Genomic DNA, 22406 nt, shown 5'->3' on the forward strand with positions numbered 1-22406 from the left:
AGAGACTACCCAGACCAATACTTGACTTGTGGAAACATCCTGAAGCAGAACTGCTCCTTCACCTCAGCTTTACCTTTCTATTGAAGTGTTCATTGAATCACAGAATGTTAGGGGTTAGAAAGGTCCTTGAGAGATCATCAAGTCCAGCCTCCCTGCTAGATCACCCAGGAATGCATCCAGGTGGGTTTTGAATGTTTGCAGAAAAGAAGACTCCATAACCTTACTGGGCAGCCTGTTCCAGTGCTCTGTCACCCCCACACTGAAGCAGCATGAAACCTCCTATGCTCCAACTTGCACCCATTACCCCTTGTCCTGTCATTGACCATCACACTGAGAAGAACCTGGCTCCATCCTTCTGATACCCACCTTTTACATATTCATAAACATTAATGAGGTTGACCCTCAGTCTCCTCCAAGCTGAAGAGACCCAGCTCCCTCAGCCTGTCCTCAAAAGGGAAATGTTCCACTCCCTAAATCATCTTTGTGGCTCTGTGCTGGACTCTCAAGCAGCTCCCTGTCCTTCTGGAGCTGGGGGGCCCAGACCTGGACACAATATTCCATGTGCAGCCTCACTAGGGCAGAGTGGAGCAGGAGCAAGAACCTCTCTCAACCTACTAACCTCTTCTAATTCACCCCAGGATGCTACTGGCCTTCTTGGCCACATGGGCACATTGCTGGCTCACGGGCATCCTTCTGTCTAGCAGCACCCCCAAGGTCTCTTTCCTCTACACTACTCTAGCAGTTCAGTCTGGAACGTGTACTGGTTCATGGGGTTGTTCTCTCCCAGATGCAAGACTCTACACTTGCCCTTGTTGAATTTCATCAAATTTCTCCCCTTCCAAACATCCATGGAGAGGTGAATGTTGAAGACATTCTGTGTCATTTTCTTAATGTTACCGAGTCCTCATTAACACCCTGTGTGACCACCACAGAGCCTGTCTGTTGTGGACAGCTCAATGGGATCTTGCCAGAAGACCAACATTCCTATCACTTGGATAATTCTGAGTTAAGAGCCCCAAGAAAATCGAATACACTGCCCATTCATCTGAAAATCATGGTTTTATAAGGGAACTGTATTTGCAATTTACAGTCCAACTGCCTTTATTACAGGAGTGTACAGTGCACAGCTAAACTTAATCTAAAGCAGTATCTGCAGCTCATTTTTAATCAATATTCCATAAATCACCTAAAAATCTATAATTTCCCACAGAAAGGATTTACATCTTTGACACAAAAAGTAATCTAGAGAAGTTTTTACAAATTATTGACAGAAAAAGACAAAAAATCTACTGCAATTCTACTAAACACTGCTATGTATCTTTGAGTTGCTCACTTGTCATTCTTGTTTATACTTGCACACAATCACTGCTCATTGCTTGGTCTACATTGGCAGATTATCAGTTCCAGTGAAAATAATCAGTCCTAGCAGAGGAACTAATAATGGGCTAGTAATTTTTTAGATGAGTGAGAGATTACATTTAAATTCATTTCAACTCACAGTGTGAACAGCTACAGGGAAATCTCTTCAACATAAATTAAACTCTTTCCTAAATATAATTAAAATCTCTAGTTACTAGATTGTAACAATAGGCTTCCCAAACTCAGCTCTGTCAAAGCACAGAATCAAGACCCCCAAGAAATGGGAGGAAGGGGAGTGACTCCTAACTTACGGCCTCTTTTTAGTCAAAGTCTTTCACAAGTCTGACAGCAAAATAATTGCGGAAGGAGGCTTAAGAAGATCTGTGCCTTTGTGACAATGTAACAATAACCTCCTCAGGAGGCAATTCTGATTGGCAGTTCCAGATAAGGAATAAATACTTCTGACTAACCTGCTCCTCCATCCTGTGCACAATCTGCTCAGATTTGCATAGATGCTCACACCTGCTTTTGCACCAGCATGAAAGATGCTCAGATGAAAAGATGTGGAAGGACAGAAAGGAAGAAGCCTGTGGTAGACCAATCTGCCCCAAGAATTCATAGGTGATGAGTGAAAGGCCCCAGAGGAAGAATGGCTCACTAAGTTTTTCATTACTTTGTGTTTTATGACCACTTATAATGCTTTTTGTCAAATTGCTGCTGAATATAGTTTAAGTCTCCCAACAGTCTATGCATTACAGCAAAACAAAAGCACAAAATTGCTAGTAGCATGACACCTAATAATGTGCAACCAGAAACAGAGAATCAAATACCAACAAAGCACCTTTAAAATTTAGTTAGTTTAGATTATAATAAATTATTTTTTAATTCCCAACCACAGAAAAGAAGGAAAATATTTACAATTTAGATGCAATTTAAATTGATTTCTGGGCATTCATCTACTTCCCTTTTCATTTTGACTATATGTAAACCAAATACTTCCATCTCAATGAACTGTTTCTCCTAACAAACTAGAAAACAAAAATACCACAGTTTATACTTCGTTCCCTGGAAAATATTAGGGCTCAAAACACAGAGTGTCCAATAGAAACAAATGTTTGTAATGAGCATGCCCCACATCTGCCCTGAATTCACTAAGAGTTAACACCACTACTAAGCAGAAACCATGATTATATTTGTAAGTGCAAATTTGTTGAAAAAAATGAAATGCTATTTCAGACAGATTCATGCAGAAACCAGTCATCTACATACCAATACAATATGAAAAACTGGCATTGTGATGGTATCTGTTCAGCACTGTCTGCGCATAGCCTTCTTTAAACTGAATGTTATGCAAGAAAAAAAAAAGGCAATTTTCCCCTAGAAAGTGGGCATGGATCAGCAAAGTTTTAGTAACCAGTCAAGAGACAGAAGGAAAGAGAGACATTAAGAAAACTTTCCTGTTTTTTAACACAACCTTAAATGTGTTAATTTTAAGTAAAGAGTACAGATTAATATATGGGGTCCTGCACTGAATTTCAGAACCACAAAGCAGCTTGAAAAGAAAAAGCTGCATGTTCAAGTGTGTGAGGCACCTCTTGCCCTTTACTCTTCTCTTATTTTTTCTGAAAGTCTTAATTAAGCTTATGTGTTACCCATGTTCTCCCAAGGACAAACTCCTGCAGAAAGGGGAAGCAAAGCCATTGATAGAAAAGAATGCTCAGGAGAAAAGACAGTTAGCTTTTATTGCTGTATTACAAAGCATGGCCTTTTTTTTTTTTTTTTTTGTTAACGGAAAGAAACCATTTAAATGCAAACACCTATAATAAAGCAACAGTCTGTTCAGTACACCAGAGTTACTGCTAACCACAGACAATATGCAGCTGCAAGCAACAACTTAAGTAATATTGTAAACAGGAAGGCATTTGGTACTTTAAAAATTCAGCCTAAGGAGGAGAGGTTGCTCTGGAAATAAAGTCAGGTTCGATCCCCAGCCCCACAAATAGAGATAGCAATACAATAGAAATTTTTAGCAAAAAACTAGCAAAAATAGTGCTAGTTTTGAAATCATTACTCACCAAACTAGCAGTAAGTGAAGGTGCTGACTGCCCAAGTGCTTGGTAGCGCATGCGAACAAGGTTGGAGGTTTCTGCAGGCTGCCACAGCTGCTGTCCGGTTGCATTGGGAAGCAGATACTTGCCTGTCAAGTTAAGAAAGTGTGTGTTCAAATATGAGATTTTGCAGGTGAAGTAATGCAATGTTCACTGTAAGATAACCATTTTAAAACATTTGTTTCTTTCACCACAGCCCTGACCAGAGGGAATTCCATCAAAATATAATTCCTCCTATTCACTTGCTAGCCCTCCACATCATTATTCCACAAGCTACACTTCTCTTAGGCAAATTAATTTTTACAGTATTCTCAGCCTTCTTCCTACCTAGAAACACAATTCACACAACAGATGCAAGCATCTAGAATGGTGAGTCTGAACCAAAGAAACTTAAATTCTAAAGGGTAGTGAAAAATAAAAACAAAAACAAGAATATACCACTATCTACCCCTTGAAAGAATAGGGTTTCAAGGTACAAAATGAGCTTTCTTGAAAAAAGGCAATTAGATAGGTAACAGTTTCACTATCCTGTAAGCCAGAATTCTTCTGCTTCTATTTAAAAATCTTCATACTCTACATAATGTGTATCACTCAGCTCCAAAGCAAGTATCCTTACCCCATGCTCCATCAAGGCATGGGCCAGCTGTTCCACAGAAGCACTCAGATCAGGCTCCCAGGGAGCAGCTGATACACCCCTCACTGCCCAGCTCTGCCATTTCCCTATGGCCAGGCAAGCTCAGCCCCGGGGCAGTGGAAGGTCAGAGACCAAATCAAAGCACTGCTACATGGTCCTCAGGCTGGATCACCCCCCCAACAAGCACTGATTGGGCAGAAAGCATCTCTGGTTCATGAAGTGTCTGAGCTGCTTCAAACCCATATCAGGGAGGAATGGAATTTATATTTAGGGAATTACATTTAGAAGACAAGCCCATAATGATACTATTTCTTTTCACTTAATTTCAGCTACCATCAGGAAACAGAACAAGAGGCTATATAATGTCTTATCTCTTGCTGAAAAAACCTAAAAACTTAAGGTGGACACAGTATCCCCAAAAGTTTTACAAAAGTGAGAAACACTACTACAACAACTGAATTCTCTTAGAAAACTAAGAAGCTGATGGCAAAGCAGCAATTCAGAACTTGTTTGTATTTTTTTTAAAATCACAGGCTCAAAAACAATGAAAGATTTTGACTGAACACCTGAGATGAAAAACAGCTTCCAAAGAATCTGTCCTCAACATTTAATTCCTGAAATTACTAATTTTTACTTCATCAGTCTTGTCATCTATGGGAATACTATTAACACGGGACTTGCAACCTCTTAGAGGAGAAAATTTTCCAAGAAATCAAAGGCTTCAGCTTCATATCCTAATTTTTAACAGCACATCCACACAGAACTGAGATCTCTGGAAACCGAGGTCCTGGAAGCTAGGGAGTTCCCAAGCAGCAGCACAGTCTTTTTATGCTCCAAATGCACTACTCTTCTTTATTACACTGGTAAAGTGGAACCCATAGACATTTTTTACCAAATTTGCTGAGAGCTTGACTAAAACCAGAAGAAAAATGTACAACAAAGCTGTGCAGTTTTGCCCAATTATCCAAGATAACATTTTCCAGAAACGGAAAAAGCTGAATTATCTTGCCAATGTCTCTCTCAGCCTGTTTCTATCAAATTCTGTTTACCTTTTTATATAGGCTCCTACCACACTCAACTACAAGGATGCTATAAAAATCTTAAAGCACTGGATTACAACATCCACATCTCTGATATTCTGTTGATGTCAATCCTGGGATAAGCCAGTAGTCAGTTACTGTTCATAATTTTAGAAGGTTAATTCCTTCTCATCCAAGCAAGGGGGGGGGAAGAAAAGAAAGAAAAAAAAAAGGAAAAAAAAAAGGGAGAGAGAGAAAAAAAAAAGGGAGTTGGGAAAAACAAAGTTGTACATACCTTGCATTTTAAATAGGTATGCTTTGTTTCTTTAATGCTTTAAAAGGGTCTATGCACTCAAAAGGGGTCTATACATTTCCTTTACTTACTTTTTGACTCCTCTCCTGAGAATCAATGGTAAGAAAAGGCTCTTGGGGTGAAATCAGACATTTCCTAGAGCCTGACTGGTAAAATCTCTCAGATTCTAGGAATGCAGACTACTGTAATGAACACTGTCATGAAACTCTGCAAGAACGCTCCTAAAATTCCAGCAAAGTCAAGACAGCTTCAAATAAGACATTGTCTCACTGATATGGTAACACGAGTAAAATGCCTTAGTAACATCTATTCTGTCAAGAACACGCACATTACACAAAACTATCTTAGAAACTCTTTATTAGCTCACTCTAGGTGACACCAGATAATTACAGTAAGCAATCTCATCCTTGATCACTGTAGCACATTCTCAATACATTTTATCATCATAGGAATCCAGTACCTGGAAAACAATACAATTTTCCTCTGATTATTAGAATAAAGGACAACACAAGCAAGAATTGGGTCTGTTTTAATAAAGCTTGTCCTAAAACTGGGGAAGAACATCATTCCTTTGTTAACCAATGCACTTACTAGTAGGGGTTTGAAAGTAGTCTTGAAATCTGTTGTCAGACACTAGGCCTTTCCCAGATTTCACTTTTATTTCAATTGAATCCCACTGAGCTTCCCAAGAAAAAAAAAAAGATGAAGGCAATAATTTGTATTTTGTCTACAAATATTGTAGTCTTGTTTAGGTTTGGACCCCAACCCAGAAAGGTTTAAATAACAAGTTCTGGCATCCAAGTAAGTTTCTGCCTTTACTAAAATACTTGGGATAGTGTATATTTCTCTACTGGAAAGCCTTTTTTTTAATTAGTCAAAATGTAAATATAAATAAGTGAGGAAGCATCTTGAAATCTTTTTATGGCAATTTAAAAAAAATCAAAATAATAAAAGCAACTCATTGCATAACTGTAAGTGGAATGTACGTCACTAAATTGAAGCTGACAGTAATAATGGACACAATTAGCCCAAGGTAGAAGCCGGTGCCTATGATTACAGTGTACCACAGAATGAACTGAAGCAAGCATTACTTTGTATTAGTTGCTGTGAAACAGAAGCCTTGAACATACCCTCTTACCATCCATTAAGCCAGGGAGCAAGAAGTACTTATTTCACTTAATTGTTTTCATATATCAATTACACATAGTTAGGTTGGAAGTGTAGAAAGCTAGATTCTTCTCCCTCACTATTTTGAAGTAAAAAAATAATTTATCTTACTTCAAGAACTGACTTTTGTGGTCATCAGGTTTACCAAGAACAGTGCCAAGTGAGTTGCTCACTCTGCACCTCTCTTTGGGGAGCCTTATGAGCATGAGCTACCTCAGAACAGAACAAGTCATGGTGGAAGACAAAACTGGACCCTACTGCTGATGGGTTTTGGCCACAGAAATGCACTGAAAGGAATCTTTCTCTGACATCTCCACACTGCAGCAGTAGTGGCAGCCCCAGCACATCACAGAGCAGCCACAGCTACAAACAGCCTGAGCAGTGGGACATGGGAACAAAAGCTGGAGGCCACATATCATTACTTCCACTCCCACAGACATATGAAGCCTCAATATTGCTTCAGAAACCTCCCAGGTGAAGGGCAACGAGGTTTCATTTGCACATCAGTGTGCAGAGGGAAGCCTCTAATTAATTAAATAATTAAAGCCTATAATCCCCTTTAGCAGTAACTGTAAAGTAAATTAGTGGATGGATTTGAGAACATTATTAACATTATTAAACTTTTTGGTATTTTGTCTTATTTTACTGTGGCTGCATAAACAATATTAACTTCAAAATGACCAGCAGGCAAAGCAAGAGTTACTGTTTTAGTTGTGTCTCATTTTTTGCCCACAATTTAGGAAAATTAGCATGTTTTGTATATTACTCAGCTGCACATGGCTGATTAAAAGACAATGCCAATTTCCCAGTCTGATGCAAGAGATGACATTTTTTCTTTCAACCAATCTGTCCACTAAACATTCGTTAATCCTGTAATTACAACTGACTCATTTTTTTATGTTACTGTTCAAGAAGTCCATGTAAAAAAACCTACTACACTCAAAAGATACTCGCTTTTTGATGTACAACAAATTATCCTTAAAATGCTCTCTTACATTTGTCATAAAATTTCATCAATGTTGGCAAAACTGAAGCTGGAAAAGGACACATCCAGTCTTGGACAGGAAGATAGTATGATGGTGGTTTAGATCTGTACCCAAAGTATATTAAAAAAATAATCAAGCTTCCATTAACTACAAAGACTTTTTTAAAGCCAATTACCAAGAATTAGTCATCACATATAGCTACCTTTCCTTCCAGAAGTAACAATCATTTCCATGCTGGAACAAATTTCTCTCACTGAAAAATACTTAAAAGTCAGGAAACTGGTCCAGAATTATGCTTACATGGAAATTAATCAAAGTGCCTCTGCTAACAGATACTCAATAAGTTATTTTCATTTTGACAATTTGCAGTTTATTAATGCAGTACTATGACAGCCATAAAATACTTGACAGGCATTTGGGATCACCAGCAATTCTCTCTAGGTTTATTTAAATTTTCAGGATGAGGGTAGTGGTTGGTTTTTGGGGGTTTTGTACATTTTCTGTAAGAAAAATATCTACCACATAGGTGTGTTATCCAGTCAGTGACACTGATACCTACATGGTAAAAACCACTACCACCTGAAGATACAAATTTACTTCCCTACCTCCCAACTCCACTGAAATATAACTTAGCAAAATAATTAATTGGAAATAACTTAATATTTGTGAACTCAGAGATGGACACATTCTTCTGCTTCCTCTTCTTTACCATACCAACAAATAAACCTTTTTTCCCATACTTGTAACAGGTTGCTCCAAAATGTACAGACTGCCAGACAGCTCCAGAACACAACCCTAATACACAGATATTCAGGTTTCCCATGACTCCTTTTTCCAGCTTATACTTGACATAGAAAAATTTGAAGGTCTAGTCCTGAAGCACTAAAAGTGGGAGAAAAAACAGAAATATAATATTCAAACTGAACACAATGCTACCAAAAGCATATTAAACTGGACAGAACCTAAGTGATGATGACACAGTCATATTTCTCCTTACAGTCAATTTTGCAAAAACAAGAATGTTGCATACCAAGAGCACAGAGATAGCTTTTATGTGAAACTCGACATGCTAGCAGACTTGCAGGCTTTTTTTTTTTTTGCTACCTGCTTCATAAAAATTATAAGATACAAAAAAACACCTCATCTTCCATTGCCCTCTGAAAAAAATGTTCACTGACTCTCCCATGCTCAAGCATGAAGTGATCTGTCAATGTGTTACTTTCTCTGCAGTCCATACTCTGACTCCTATTTTTGTTTCATCCATTCCCATGCAACATAATAAATGAAATTATTTTTAACTGTATGCTTATAGTAATTTTTCAGAAGGTGAAAAGTTTCCTAATAGAAAAGCCTTCCACAGGAAACAGCTACAAAATTTTCCATTCAAGCCTTGAACATATTCTTGAGTATTTCTCAAGCTGAGCATTCAGCTTTCATTAAATCATGCATCTTGAATCAAGCAGGTACACTTCCCCAGCAAATGTGTACAACTATTGGCTTCACAACATCCATTTGAGAGAGAGTCTACAAGTGAGAATAAGGAAGACTTAAGCCTCTAAGATCATGAAAAATGCAGTCTTGATTGCAATTAAAACTTATATAGAAATCACAGAATGTTAGGGGCTAGAAGACATCTCTAGAGATCATCTAGTCCAACCCCCTCTGCCATATCAAGATCACTTACGGAAGGCCACACAGGAATGCATCCAGGCAGGCTTTGAAAGACTGTGGAGAATGAGACTCCACAAATTCTCTTGGCAGCCTGTTCCAGCACTCTGTCTGGCATATCAGCCAGTTTTGTACCAGCAAACTTGCTGAGGATACACTCTGTCCCCTCACTGAGGTCGTTGATGAAGATGTTGCATAAGTCTGGACCCAGTAATGGCCACTGGGGCACACCACTGGTCTCCAAGTGGACACTGCACCATTGACCACGACCCTCTGAGCTCTATTGTTTAACCAGTTCTCTCTCCACCTCACCATCCACTCTTATAACCCACACTTTCTGAGTCTGGCCACAAGGGAGAGACCATGTCAGAAGTCTTGCTCAAGTCAAGGTAGACAACATTCACTGCTCTCCCTGCATCTACTCTTTCAGTCACACCATCACAGAAGGCTATCAGATCAGTCAAACATGATTTCCCCTTGGTGAATCTTTGCTGGCTACTCCTGATAGCCCTCTTTTCTTCCCTGAGCTTAGAGGTGACCTCCAGAATGAGCTGCTCCATCACCTTTCCAGGGATGCAGGCGAGGCTGACCGGTCTGCACTTGTCTGGATCTTCCTTCTTGCCCTTCCTGAAGCAATATTGGAGTGACATTGGCTTTCCTCCAGTCCTCAGGCACCTCTCCTGTTTGGCAGGAGCTTTCAGAAATGATGGAGAGTGGTACAGCAACAACCTCAGCACTTGTGGATGCACCCTGTTGGGGCCCAGAGACTTGTGTGTGTTCAGTTTACCCAAACAGTCTCTCATCCAACTCTCACCAGCGGAGAGTCATCCTTCCTCCAGTCATGCTCCCTTACTTCCAGTGACTGTGATTCCTGAGGGCTGGGCTTAAGAGTAAAGACTGAGGCAAAGAAAGCATTTATCAACTCTGCTTTCTCTGCATCCTCTGTTATCAGGGCTCCCACTTCATTTACAGCAGTGGGCCCACATAATCCCTACTCCTCTTTTTCGCATTGATGTATTTTGAAGAAGCTTATCTTGTTTTCTTTCACACTCCTAGCCAGACCAAATTTCAAGAGAGCTTTGGTCTTCGTTGACAAGTCTCTACATACTGTGGCAGCATTTCTATAATCATCACAATGAAGCAAAGCCTTTTTCCACATACTGTAAATTTCCCTCTTCCATCTGCATTTTTTCAGGAACTTGCTTATCCATGCAGGTCTCCTCAAGAAGGGGCTACCTTTTTTTTTTTTTTTTTCAAGGGAATACATTTATCCTGAGCTTTGAGGAGGTAGTGCTTGAATACTGATCAGCTCACTTGGGGCCCCCTACCTTCCAGAGCTCTAGCCCATAAATACACTGAAGAGACAATTTTGCATTAATGAGCAAAGGCACTAGCAACAACAGGACTGCTGCCTCACAGAGCTCAGATTTAGGAAATTAGATTATTAAACCCAAGCATTTAACTAAGTCCAGACAATTTCTTTCATGTGTGCTTCTACAGTCACACTGTAAGACATACTTGAGCCAGCTAATTCAACAACTCTTGAGGAATTTTTGAAAAAGCTACAACTCAAGCTTCAGAAATTTAATATGCATATTAATTTTCTCCACGTTTTATTTTTCCACTATTTCAAATGACTCTTAACAACTTTCAGGCTGCTTTTGTACGCATCATAAAAGCAGTTCAACTCCAGTTCTCCACCCTTCAAAACAGGCAACTTGCAAATACATTTGCTAATTAGGCCCTCTACTGATACAGTTTGCTTTAATCTCAGCAACAATCAGCTTGTCATGTTCTCACAATACACGCGCGTTTAAGCAGCAACGGAGGAGCTAAATGCAAAATAATGAGACAGGATATCTTCTGTTCTCATCTCAGGCTATTACGTGATGCAGACTCCAGGCGTGTCAAAGACTATGGAAATTATCTTGCCAGGCACAGAGAGAAGTAAAAATCAACTCAACTATGGAAGTTGATTGAGGCCTTAAACGATGAAGATGTCTGACAATGACAAATATATATAACTTAACCATCATCTCAATCACCAGGGCACCAGGAACCATTTAAAAATTAGTTTTTACAGCAGAATATATTTTCTTCATTAATAGAATATAGCTTTAAACTGCATGCTTAAAAAAAAATCAGCTGCTCAGTCACAGAACATTCTAATCTATCTCTTTCTACTAATTCTGAAAGAAGTTTAACATCTGTTACGGTGCTCTAAGGAAGCCTTTAAGGAAGGCAATGAGAAGACTCCAAGGCACCCTCTGGGTAGGTGTTGCTACAGAATGAACCATGTTCTGCCTGTCTCCATGCACACAGCTGTTGAACATTCCCACCTTCTGCACCCAGAAACTGAGTGGTGTCAGCGCCAGTTCTGGGTTGCTACCCTCCTTCTGCTTTTGTTGGTGAGGGCCCTACCCAATCCTGTACACATCACAAAGGTGAAAGAAATTTTAAAACATGCTTCTGCTCTGCAATTCAAGGGGAAGAAAATGCAGGAACCAAAATTTTCTACAAAAAGGCATGTCTGGTAGAGATTTGGCACTGGGAGCTGTCCTTCCCCTGCATTCCATATCACCCTGACTTCTGGAGCCGGAGACATGCCCACAAAGCTCACCAGGCTGTATCCCCAGACACAACTATGAAAACACAGGGAGTGGTGTGTGAATAATTAATTACAGCCATAACTGAAAGAGATAATTTTTATATTATCCAGAGGAAATAGGGAATGCTTCCCCTTACCTACACAAACTGGCCAATATTGATACAAATAATATTTTTTAAATATTGCCACTAAAATAATTATATCATAGTATGACAAGCAGTTGTATGGAATTAGAATGTACCATGTCCAAAGAGGTTTCATGATTTTATACCAAACATTCCCTGTCCACCAAGCCTTATCAAATATTTGACATTGTAAGGCTTAATGAGATCTTCATTTTCAGCAACCTGAAAAAAATATATATAGCAAAATGTTTGAAAAACATTCTGGGTTTCTACCACTGCCAGCTGCTCCCTGTATGAACGGGGAAAACTTCCCCTTCTAACTTTCCCCTCCTTGTGCCAACCCATGGAGAAGGGAACAGCTTGTTCTTCATGGCCCATAAAGCTGTTGATCTTTCTGTTAATCAGTGTTAGTCGAGTGATGAATCTCTGATGCAAAAACCAGACTGAGAATCCCCAAAATTCTTTTTGAATCAACAATATATTAGTCACATGGGAACAGCAATAATTGCTTAGCATATCTGGATGACTGATGACATAAGCAGTAGAAAGTTGATCCAAGAAGGAATGTTGCAGATGAAAAGGTATATAAATCCTCAGTTTTTAGCTCTTTACTGGATCATAAGTTAACTTCATTAAATACTTCAGTATCTTTGGATTAAAGATTTTATAAAATTAAATCTGTATGTGTTATGTCACCAGCACTTGTATAAGATCAACTTAAGTTTAGCACGATACTGGCCCTACCACAATTAGAGATAATTAGCCCAGTAGGAAGTCTGTTCCAAAGCTGTTTTTGTTAAGATAACAGGAGACAAGATAAGTTCAATCTGTAGGCAACAAAGTATGGGGTTTTACTTTATATTTAATTGCAGAGCTTATCAGTACAGTTTAGAGAAAATTGAGCTAGTTGCAGTGCTCTGCAAAATAGAAATTCTTCCCAGGAATACACTCTCAGAAGCAGAAAGGAAGATACACATCTCCACATGCTGCACCAGAGCAACTGAGAAGACTGAATAGCACTGCACTGCACACTGAAGAGCAAACAGACAAGAAACAATGGAACGTGAAAGCACGGCCAATTTGATCAACTTACCCAAGCAATTTGCCAGGTTAACCCCTTTTGCCGTAAAAGCAATTTATTTTCTCAGTCTTTTGCACTACTTTTCTGCAATTCTTCTATCTAAGCATTTCTGAACACAGCAAAATAAAATCTGCCAAGAGTTTAAGCCAAAAAATCTCTGACTGTAGACAGCCCTTTGAAGTCTGTGTAGATCAAGAAAGTCAGGTCACCACAGAAAAGCAGCTTTTTAATTAAACCTCTTTTCTCCTGATTAGAAACAAGTTGTAAAGCCTCAGTGTGTGCACTAATAGGAAACCTTAGAAGGCAGTCTAAGGCAAGGGGTATAAGCATTTAAATACATGTGTATGCAAAGAAGTCTGTTGTCCCAAGAAAAACAGAACTGACTTCACCTGCCCATGCTTTGATCTCTCTCCAGCACTGCTCCAATGCCCCTGCACCAGAGTGCATTAGCATCCTTCTGAAGTAGTGACCTTTTCCTTCTGTAGTTGATATAGGTCTAATGAAGGAGTAGCTATAGCTCACATTTGTGACAGGACTGATTCTGCAGTTGAACAAACCCTGCAAGGACTGTGTTTTATACCACCTGTGGCACAAGCAAAGATTTTAGAACTTCAGTTTACTTCCAGTAAAGGATGTTGCAAGCACTGTTACCAGAATGCATGCACACAAGGAAGGGCATTACAGTGCAGAAGCAGCAGAGGAGCACTGAGGTGAATACTGATCATAATATACTAAATACATCTTTGCTACCCAAAATTTTACAGCCCTTTGGAACCATGACGTTTTAAATTAAAAGAGGAAGTGGTTTTAAGTTGTTTTCAAATAGTTCTACTCTGAAGCTGTTTTATCTCATGAATGCTTATGTTTATCAATCCCCATTATGAAATACTATTTTTAATCCTTCCTATTAAGCAGTACTGCCAGCACTTCACAAATAGAACTATTAAGCTAGATTTGCTTGACTGGATTGGCAGGCCATATCCAATAAATTTTTTTCATTCCAAATTCAGTCTCTCTCCAAAAGACTTCCTACTCCTTCTGGATGAAGATTAAGGAAAAGAATAATGTCACAATAATTAGACAGAAGTGACTTTTCCAAAATACAAAAAAGTGATACAGGAAACAATATGAATTTCTTTATTGGTCAAATTTAATTTAATATTGGTGGTTTCCTAGCTTCAATAGGAAGAAATGGTACATTAGTTCCCAAAAACACTGATGTAATTTTCTTCAACTCCAAGAAACATTCCTTGCTTGCCCCCAAAAATGTGTGGTTGCTAAATTGCTTAAAACTGGACAACAAAGGAAAAAAAAAAAGATCTGGGTTCCAGTTTTCCTGAAGGTGTGTAGACTGTAAGTTTCCATTTCTACATCACTTCTGCAAACCTTCTCTCCCTCATGTTGATTTCCCATTGGAAAGACCTTGTACTTAATTTTCAGTCTCTTATATTCTTATATAAAGAATTCTGTAATTTATTTTAGCAAGTTCAGAAAGCAGGTTCTCAGTAACTGCAGCCTTCAGGTTTTGTAAGTCTCATTCACTGTATTTTAGCAATATAGATTTTACTTCTTCTCATATGTCATGCACAACATTATTACCTCTTGTAAAGCACAATAGACTCATTTATTTGAGATCTGTTCCCAGAGATAAAAGCCATGTCTATTTACTTCTATTCATATTCAGCCCTGCAGGATTTGAACTATACCATTTTATATAAACAGATTAAATTTTTATTTTTGCTCATTGTTAATACTACTTATGCTCTATGGCTCTATAATATGGTGCTTTTAACAGCAAAAGGAAAGTCCAAGTAACACACAAAGAACAAATCACTTATTTTCCAACATTTGGAGTGTGCAACAAGCATCACCATAGGAATAATATGCAAATATATAAACTAGGGGTCTTCTCTCTTGCATTCCTTATTCCCACTTAATTTGTTTAGCAAAAGAAATACTTTGGAACAACAGAGGTAAAGACTGTACCTAATGCAATTTCAAAAACACCTATAGCAACCATTTTACAACACACTGATGCACATTGTTAAGCTAGCACTGAGGTTCAAACAATATTAAAAGCAACAAAATTGGAGAATAAAGGAAGACAGTAATCAGTGTAAAGTGACAGTAAAGACCAAGTACTTTTTCCAAATTTCAAGTCTCTAAATATTTCCTTACGGACCATGAGAGTGTTTTTCAGAAACACTAAGACTCAAACAGGTATCAGGGAGGAGATGCATGAGCACAGACGTAAACGCAAACCAAGGATATGTCAGCACACTCATTTTAATATAGGAATCTTCAGAATCACATCTACTTATTTTTTTAAAATAATGTGATTCTTGTAGTCACAAACCAGAACACTGAGCCACTCAAGCATTAAAGAAACTAAAAGAAAGGAAAAAAAGCAAAAAAAAAACCAAAACAAAACCACCACACCATCAAAACTTAAATATGTAAAAAAGGTAGGTAAATACCAGTTCAATGTAACAGTAAAACAATTAAGATTAATAATTAGATTTCTAAGAATCTGAAACAATTCTAGGAAATAGATTGCTACCTGCAGCAGGTTCTTTAAAATTCATTTTATAAAAAATACTGAAATAATATTAAGAACCTTCTGTCATCAGAATGAATTTGATTCATTTAATGAATTTTAATCATTTAATCATGAAAGTTGTTAAGATATTTAAACTATTTTAAGATATCAAATATATTATATTCAGGTTCATTTAAAGTGTATTAGCTATATATTATATAAATATAATAATATGTTATTATATTATAAAAACAGATATTTTATATACTTATAAAAATAAATAAATAATAAAGCACTTCAGCATTGTTACACATTATATTCATAAATCCTAAAATGAAACCTTGCACAACATATTGCAAGCAGACAAAAAGCACATCCATTTCCCTTTAATTTTTGCTTTAGAATTTTCTAAAGAGTAAAGACTAGAGAATACTGCAGCACTGTACATTTGCTTTGTTTGCTTTTGATTAGGACACCCTCTCCCTCTGTATCTGGAGAGCTTACATGACAAGGTTAAGTTAATACACCCTACTTAAACAGAAACAAACAAAACCCCACACCAGCTCCTGCTGAAATACTAAGTAGTGTTCTGTCTGTTTTTAGCTTTAGTAAAACACTAGATTGGTCTACATTTCAAATTTTTAGAGTACTAACACTCTGTAGAAGCAAGAGTTCACTGATGGAGTTAGGCAAATTTACACTTCAGACTGCTGTAAGTCAATTATCTTACAAAAGCCCATACAGATCACATATACTACTACACTGTTTCTGAAATATTAATACTTGATTAAAACAAAGTTGCAAGAGAAATTACAAGTTTTAGTTTGGTGAAACTAAAAATCACAACAATTATGTGATGATGTGACAAAAGAAGTTCCTATCTGTCTTTCCTTTACATGAAGTATGAGACAACTTGACTTTTTAAAGTTACTTATGTTAAAAAGTACTTGTGTTACTCATTAGAAGCACTGTAGGTGGTTAAAAAATACTGATTCTTGAAGCTTCTTGCAACAGCTTCTTGAAGCTTCTTGCAGGGTAAGGACAGGGAGAGGGGTGGGGAGGAAGTGAGAAAGCAAATTCTTAAGAGCATCTCCCAGGCACTCAAGGCAGGAGAATCAGCTCTTTCCACTGTGGCACCACTTTTCATCTCTGAGCAAAATCACCCTTGAACAATGAACAGAAATTAGAGACACAAGACAGCCACATCTCAAGTAAATCCCATTTCATCTTTCTCTAACCTGAATTTCACTTGTTTGAGTTGTTATCAATCAACATCACTTGAACAGATAAAACAAGATGCTGAGTCTCAAATCTATCCCTTCCACTAAATTCACTGAAATCTATTGTCCCTCTCATCAAGAATTTAATACTCTGCTCTTCAAAACAAATTTTTTGAACTGTTAGAAATTGTGCACTTCAAGAGTGCATTTATTTACTAGATTCTAAGGCATATTAAAAAATCTTTTTTTTTAAATACACAAAGCAAGTGCCAGTTAATGCCCTACTGTTTTCACACTCACTTCTCACCCAAGAACTTTTAAATGACTGCTACAGCCATACGGCTCCCAGGACACAGTTACTTCAGCATCTGGCATGTGATTCCATGGATGAATGCACGCGAGTACATCTCAAACAACAGTTAAACCACCAAACATGCTCAGCAAGATCAATGCCATATTCTAAAAAATTTCAATAAATAGAACATTTCCAGGCTATGCATGTCCACCTGTCAGAGCCTCAAAGATGAGCTTACCTCACTGGTAACAAGGGAACCTATGTGGAAGACAATTTATGGAAACTCCAGGTAGAGCTCACACCTTCCCCACAGAGCCACAGGACAAATGCCAAGGATCAAGATGCCATCACCACAGCTGCTAAGTCTCTAGGTGACATTACACACACCCCACACTCACCAGTCAGGGCTCCTCCGAGGCTTCCTCTTCTGAGCTGTCTCCCATCTTCACTCAGCTGCCTCTTAAGTTTAGAGGGCTTTCCAGAGGCAAAACAGACTTCAGGGCTGATGGATTTTTGAAAAGGCATGGGTGGGGGAGTCAATATATGATCAAGCTACAAAGAAACAGAAAGAAAGAAAAATAGTTTAAAGGCTTACGTCCACTGGAAAATTTTTATTTTTATATTATTTTTATATTTGTATATATTTTATATATTTATATTGTATTTTTATTTAGGACAGCACTTACACAAAAAGTTGTTTGCAAGGATCTTAAAGTAATTAAATTCTAACTGAACCAGAAACTTTTAGAAGCACCAGATTTGTGGTTGGCTGTGTAAGAAAGCCATGCTCTTCTTGTACAGCTCACATCACCTTCAATCACCCTCTTGCACAAGCAAAATTTTTTGCAGTGGTCCCATGTCAACATACAGGGAGTCAGACCAGCTCCACTGGCCTTCCATAAAGAAGTCGTTTTGCAGTTGAGAACCATCTGACTTTACAACCTATGAGATCTGCTCCTGTTACTATTTTTCCTTGGCAATTTCCTCCAGCTTCATGGGAGCACTCACTAGATGGCACTGTACTATCAACCAAATGCAAACGAGTGCCCGATCCAAGGAAACGCTGACAAAAGTATTCATAAAAGTCAGTGCGGGGAAAGAAAAAAAAATTAAATTATTCTGTTTATAAAATAGTCATTCATTGACACTGATTTTGAAACAAGCATAGATACAGATCTTCATTCCTCAAATTCTGTTCTTGCCATCATTCCTACACATTCTGTACTGAATTTCCTTTACTGAAAGAGAGGTCAGGCAGTGGAAGCCCAGGAAAGGAAGTGGTGGTGGTGCTCAAAAAATGTGTGGATGTGGCACTTCAGAACATGGTTTAGTTGGTATAGTGGTGCTGGGTTGACAGCGGGACTTGTATTTAGTATTTGAGGTTAGTTAATAGTTTGGGTTCTATTTTTTCTGTACTCAAATATGCAGCTTATTAGAAGCTCCTAAACCCTTCTAAAGCATGAAGAAACACAGTAGTTTCTGAATCTGCTTCTTCAGCATATAAAGATTAATTCATATTCACAACAGAAACTGAAGTTCCTGATGAACTCACAGCCCATGCTTTTAGCAATTTCCTAAAACTGGGAGGTTTTGGAGTCACAAAGAATATTCATTTAACCATTGTTACTATTATTCTTTTCCAAATACAGTTATATCATAAATATTTGCATTTCCCAGTACTAAGATACACCTCACAGGTTGTATTTACAAACCAGTTAAAAATCCCTGAAAACAGCTGGCTTCCAAGAAACATAATTTTGAAACTTTTTCACAGAAGTTTATAAGACAGCACTCGAACTGCTCAGTGACTGATGGACAGCAACAATTGTTTAATGTCGTATTTCACATGACTCCAAGCATCTGACAAATTACATGATCCAATCAAGGCTTTAGATGGCTTATTGGCAAAAATTAATGCACTTTTCTGAAAACAGACTCATACTTCTGTGTAACCAACCACATTTTAAATCTCCTCTTCATGGCAGAAGGTTCATCAAAACTTAAAAACAAAAAAAATTAAAAATCAGCACATGTACTAAGTCCCCTTCACATTTCCATTTAAGTCTGCTCACTTAAGTCTACTACTGCATTTGTCTTCCACCCTGTTACCTTTCCCTTTATAACCAGGTATATAACCTTTATGGCTGCTCTAGTCACTCCCACAACAAGCAAGACTTGTGCATTCCTCCCACATGCAGTCTGATTACAAAATTCATTAATGCCAGTTAAGCTCTGCTCCTTTTCCACAGCTCTCATGGTTTCAGAGGAAGTTTTAAAGGTGGGGCTAGAGTACAGAGCAGTACAAGTACTGTCCAGGTCCCGCAATTCATATTAAACATGTTTTTTCACTGTAGAAACTGGCAGCTTCAAAAAGGCAAAAATTTTGACAGCTAAGACAGTTTAACTATCTGCTCTATCATTTTAACACTAATGCCCTGCCACTGTCCCCTTGCAAAGGTACCTCACCTCCTTGCTGCAAAGTAACTACCACAGCTAGAATTTCTGTTAGATGACAATCCCAGCACCAACTTGGAACACTAGAGTCCTCAAAAATACAAATTTTTTCAATTATTTGCATCAAAATGGAAAAGGAAACCCTGAACAGTCAGACACTGAGTGTTGTCCACAGGGAGAGAAGCCACCCCACTACAAGGAAGTAATTTTGACAGCACTTGGATCAGTCACCTGAGGTCCTACATATGGAGTTCTTGGCAACATGACTGGAGAGGAAAGAAAGGGAGAGGAAAGAAAGAAGACATCCTTCCCACCAACACTTTTCAACCTGACGCCCTCAGTTTCAAAGTCCACATGCAATCCTCTGACATGAGAAACATGGGAATAAAATGAAGTTTCTGAAGTTCTGCATTTTTAAATATAAGAGGGTGAAATTCAGATTATGTTGAGAAACATCATTATATCATATGGAGATAATGAAACAAAAATAAGCAGTCTTGCATAGGAAAAATTAAGGGCCAAATATTACACCAATATTAAGTTTCTCAAGGTGTTTCTTTCAAATATAGGAATAGTTAAATTCAATGCAATAGACAACACTTACAAAGATCTATCACAGCTAGGTTTCAGATGGATGTAGAAAGCCATACGTATGACCTGAAGCAACTATATCAAAAGACATTATATTATGTAGCACTACAAAGAAAATACAAGGCTTAACAATTTCGTATTCATGGCCAGCTCCTGCTTTACAGCAACAATGACACATATACCAGTAAAGCACTTCTGGAAGCTATCCAAAGGCTCACTTTTGCTTCCAAAAAGTAAAATAAGACCTACAGCACATAATGTGTATTTGAAAAGAGCCTGTGCATTCTAACTGCTGTTGTAATAGACAATGATTATACCCTTTAAAAGCCTTGACGTAACAACTCTGGATGCTGGGGAAATACAAGGGAAATTCACAGCAGAAAGTAGCCAGACTTGCAAACTCCCCTTGAATAACTTCTTGTGCTACTCTCAAAGAACAGACAACTAGATGAACTGTTTTGACCTCAATGGTCAAAAGCCTTTGGTCAATAGACCCTTTTCAGACCTTACTTCAAGCAAAAGCCTATGCAGCAGAAGGTTTTTGCCCTCAACAAAACAGCACTCCCCACCTGCCAGGCAGGGCATTCAAGTCCAGTAAGTGAAACAGAGAACATTTTATTAAGCCCTGCTTCCTTAGAATACAGCTGATTCCCAAGTATAACATGACACATATTCAAATCACACAAAGCAGTTAATTCAGCCAAAATGGCACTACATAACATTATGACAAGTTCAAATAAACAAGCATTAGCAAGACCTATTCAAACTTGTAATACTTATTTCAAAGACCTCTTAGTAACCTTAACAGTATGAAAGTTGTGTGTCGTACCAGCTACACAGTGGATATTGCTGTCTGCAAGATGACATCAAAGCAGCTATCTTAAGGAATGAGAGTTGTTAAAATTCTGCCAGAGACATTTTAAATAATTTTACTCAAGCTGCTTCTATTCAGCTCATCAAATAGTTTTGCCCAGAGGCAATCATCACTCTGTTGGTATTTACTTCATGCCAGTGGTATACGGCACACAGGCACATGAGGAAAACCAGCATTTCATTGGTTGCAGCTTTTTTTTTTCTTTTTTTTAAACTTTGCTTGACAAGAAGTTGCAAGAAATACAATATCTGCATCTCTGTAGGCAGTTTCCAACAAACAGACATTTATGTTATATTTTGAGGGGTTTTTGGCTATCACATCCTCTGCCCACCACCTTATTACTGCACTCAGGCCACAAGCACACACTTCTCTCCACATCCTTTTTTAAGAAATGTCAGTGACATAAGGAGCAATAGCGTAACAGAAGACAGTTTTTCCACTTGCTTATGGAACTACAAGGCAGGTAACTAACAGTTTGAGAAGTTACTTCAGAAAGTTACTGCCTTAAGTATCTGCAACAGCTAAGATGAAGTATACGAAAAACAAGTATATTTGATTGTCCTGTAACTGTAGTACAAAGGAAGTTAGATATTTAGTACATACAGGCTGTCTAGAGAGGGATTTTTCATCAGTACGCATCTCACCAGTAGTCTTTGCTGTTAACATTCACAATGCATGTATAGTTAACTTATATAAAAATCCTTCCTTCCCCAACATTAAATACTGAATAATTCCCCTCTGACAAAGGCAATTTAAATGACAGAAAACACATGGCAAACTCCAAGCTATGCAGAACATACTGGTCTGCAAAATTCTTTTCTTCAAATCCATTTTTCTGTGTATTTCATTTAAAAATCTGCTTGTTCATGCCATAGGTATGGCAAATTTCTACAGAAGCACTATAAAATTTAGGAGATAACAGCTTTCACAAAACCCTCTTCCCCCTCACCCCCCACCACATGAACCTCTCAAAAGGGAGCAAACAGTATCATTAGAAGAGAACAGCTTAAAAATTACATAGAACAGAATCATGAAAACATCCTTACCACAGACTTCTACATGTACATTTAAGAATTCTATAGAAACAGATGGAATTTCAGTGACAATCTCCACCATTTATACAGGAATTTCCTCCAGGGAATCATGACTGAATTAATTTCAAACCTTTTTTTATATTTTTTCCTTTATATTTTGACGCTATTAATTTTCTGTGCCAATAGAGTCAGCTATATTTCTCTTAAGAAATTTACTTGAATGCTATACTATCCATGGACCTTTAACAGCTCACTGACTCAGAAAGGATTATCATTGTTTTAAAAACTTCAGTAGCATTAACTCCAGCTGTATACCATCAAGTATTTATTC

The 22406-nt window shown here is 38.0% G+C and overlaps 1 protein-coding gene across 1 annotated transcript in view; it reads right to left on the minus strand.

Annotated features, from left to right (window-relative positions):
- The window catches only part of MAST4 (microtubule associated serine/threonine kinase family member 4), a 278832-nt gene that overhangs the window by 201954 nt on the left and 54472 nt on the right, over nucleotides 1-22406 (minus strand). Inside the window, exons 2-3 of the mRNA XM_030467138.1 lie at nucleotides 17521-17674; nucleotides 3435-3556 (exon numbers count right to left, since the gene is read on the minus strand). Coding sequence (XP_030322998.1) covers nucleotides 3435-3556; nucleotides 17521-17674 — 276 coding nt within the window. The remainder of the gene's footprint in view (nucleotides 1-3434; nucleotides 3557-17520; nucleotides 17675-22406) is intronic.

The sequence above is a fragment of the Calypte anna genome, chromosome Z (assembly GCF_003957555.1).
Source record: "Calypte anna isolate BGI_N300 chromosome Z, bCalAnn1_v1.p, whole genome shotgun sequence".
NCBI lineage: Eukaryota > Metazoa > Chordata > Aves > Apodiformes > Trochilidae > Calypte > Calypte anna.